A 2,386-nucleotide genomic window follows, 5' to 3' on the forward strand; every position below is an offset into this window, starting at 1 on the left:
GGTGAACATTGGTGGACAGCCATTAGGTCTCTCCAGAGATGCTTAATTGGGTTTAGGCCAGGGCTCTGGCTGGGCCAGTCAAGAATGGTCACAGAGTTGTTCTGAAGCCACTCCTTTGTTATTTTAGCTGTGTTCTTAGGGTCATTGTCTTGTTGGAATGTGAACATTTGGCCAAGTCTGCAAAAATTTCTATATTTCTGTTTTTTTTCAGTCAAGATGGGGTGCAGAGTGTACTTTAATGAGAAAAAAAAACCTATTACAATTTACCAAATGGCTGCAATGAAACAAAGAGTGAAAAATTTAAAGGGGTCTGAAAATTTCCATACCCACTGTTTGTGGTACCGTTTTTTAGTTCCAGAAGATTCTGAAGTTTATACTTTAATGAAATGAGACATTTCTTTATTTTCTTTTATTATTTGCATTCTATGATTATTACTTTGGTCTACATGCAGGAGAAAAACACAACAATCATCACAGAATTCCTTCTGTTAGGATTTCAAGTCAATCAAGGTTTGAGAATTTTCCTGTTCTGTTTATTCTTTGTGACTTATTTCTTGATAATATATGGGAATCTCTTGATCATCACCCTGGTGTCCACCAGCAAGAACCTCCACACCCCAATGTACTTCTTCATCTCACAACTGTCCATCAGTGACATCTTGTTGACCACGAATATTGTCCCCAACATGCTCCATATCCTACTGACTAATGAGGGGACCATTACTTTTATTGGTTGCATCACACAGTTTTATTTCTTCTGTGGCTCAGAAGCGGCTGAATGTCTTCTGCTCACAGTGATGTCTTATGACAGATATGTGGCCATCTGTAATCCTCTTCATTATACTGCTATTATGACAGTTAGACACTGTGTGACTTTGTCTGCCTTTTGCTGGATCTCTGGATTTTCTTTAAATTTGATTGAGTCCATATCAACCGCAAAATTAAACTTTTGCGATTCAAACACCATTGACCATGTATTCTGTGACCTTGTTCCCTTATTAGAACTTTCCTGCTCTGATACCTTCATTGTTGATTTAGAGATTTATTTACTTAGTATTCCAACTCTTATAATTCCATCTACAATTATTATCATGTCTTATACTTATATTATTCTAACAGTCTTAAAGATCTCATCCAGTACCGGTAGACATAAAGCCTTCTCCACCTGTAGCTCCCACCTCACTGTGGTCTCCATATTCTACTGGACCATGTTCAGTGTTTATGTTGTTCCAACAAAAGGCCAAACATTTACCACAAGTAAGATACTGTCATTGCTTTATACTGTGTTTACTCCCATGGCCAACCCTTTTTTATACAGCCTGGGAAATAAAGACATTAAAAAAGCAATACAGGAAATTATTTATAAGGGTGTGATATGGAAAAACATTCACAATATTCCATAGCTACAAGCCAGGAAAGAAAAATAGACCTGATCTTCTGGGCACTAACAGTCATCAACCTTCAAAGTGCTTGAGTAAAGACCCTCTTTTAAAGGGGTTGTCCAGTATTAGGACAACCCCTTCTCAATCTCAATATTTGCCCCCTGTAAAAAAAAAAAGCAGTTATACTCATGTCCCGTGTCAGCATAATTCCAGTGGTGTCGGCACTTTCAATCCCCATGGTCATGTGAGGTTGATACATCAAGTAAGCCCTGCACCCAATCAGTGTCGCTATCCCCGTCTTTGTATGTATACAGTGGGTGCGGAAAGTTTTCAGACCCCTTTAAAATTTTCACAGAAACAAAGAGTGAAAAATTTAAAGGGGTCTGAATACTTTCCGTACCCACTGTAAATATTCAACAGGAAGTGAGAGCTATAGCTAGCCAATCACACTTCTTCTTGATTACATGTATGTCCGTAGTCGGGGACAGTGATGCCAATGATGATTGGGCACAGTTCTCAGGTGACATAACAACCTCATGCGAGCCCCGGAAATATGAGTGTGGACACTGCTGAAATAGAGCCTGCATGGAAGGTGAGTATAGGTGCTTCTGTTTTAAAGGATGCAAACATTTAGATTGAGAAGGGGTATTTCTAGTAGTGGACAACTTCTTTAAGAAACCTAATGTACATTAAAAGGTTAAAGTAGCCTCTTCATCATATATTAAGATGTACCAGGCATAAAACAATATTATGGGATATGCTACAGTGTTAAAGTAGCCACCTCTGTGGTTTGTGTAGCGTGCCAACTCATTTGCTTGGTATTGAAATGCCCTTGTTATATAACTTTCATATCACTGTTTATTTAGTGAATGCTACATTTGTAGCTACTAGAGGTCAACGAATCGATTCAAAATGATTCAAACGTGTTCGGATTTTCATCAAAATTCTCCACAATTTGATTCTAGTGAATTCCAACAGATGGCAGCCAGCTGGACACTATTTTT

At 38.3% G+C, this 2,386-nt stretch overlaps 1 protein-coding gene across 1 annotated transcript; it reads left to right on the forward strand.

Moving 5' to 3' along the window:
• Window positions 1-446: 446 nt before the first annotated feature.
• LOC141167545 (olfactory receptor 1E16-like) lies at window positions 447-1,403 on the forward strand. The gene has a single exon (XM_073654937.1). The coding sequence runs from the start codon at window positions 447-449 to the stop codon at window positions 1,401-1,403; it is 957 nt and encodes a 318-aa protein (XP_073511038.1).
• Window positions 1,404-2,386: the final 983 nt, after the last annotated feature.

This window comes from Phyllobates terribilis, unplaced genomic scaffold (assembly GCF_046119375.1).
Source record: "Phyllobates terribilis strain yellow unplaced genomic scaffold, ASM4611937v1 Scaffold_11__3_contigs__length_659146591, whole genome shotgun sequence".
NCBI classification, from domain to species: domain Eukaryota; kingdom Metazoa; phylum Chordata; class Amphibia; order Anura; family Dendrobatidae; genus Phyllobates; species Phyllobates terribilis.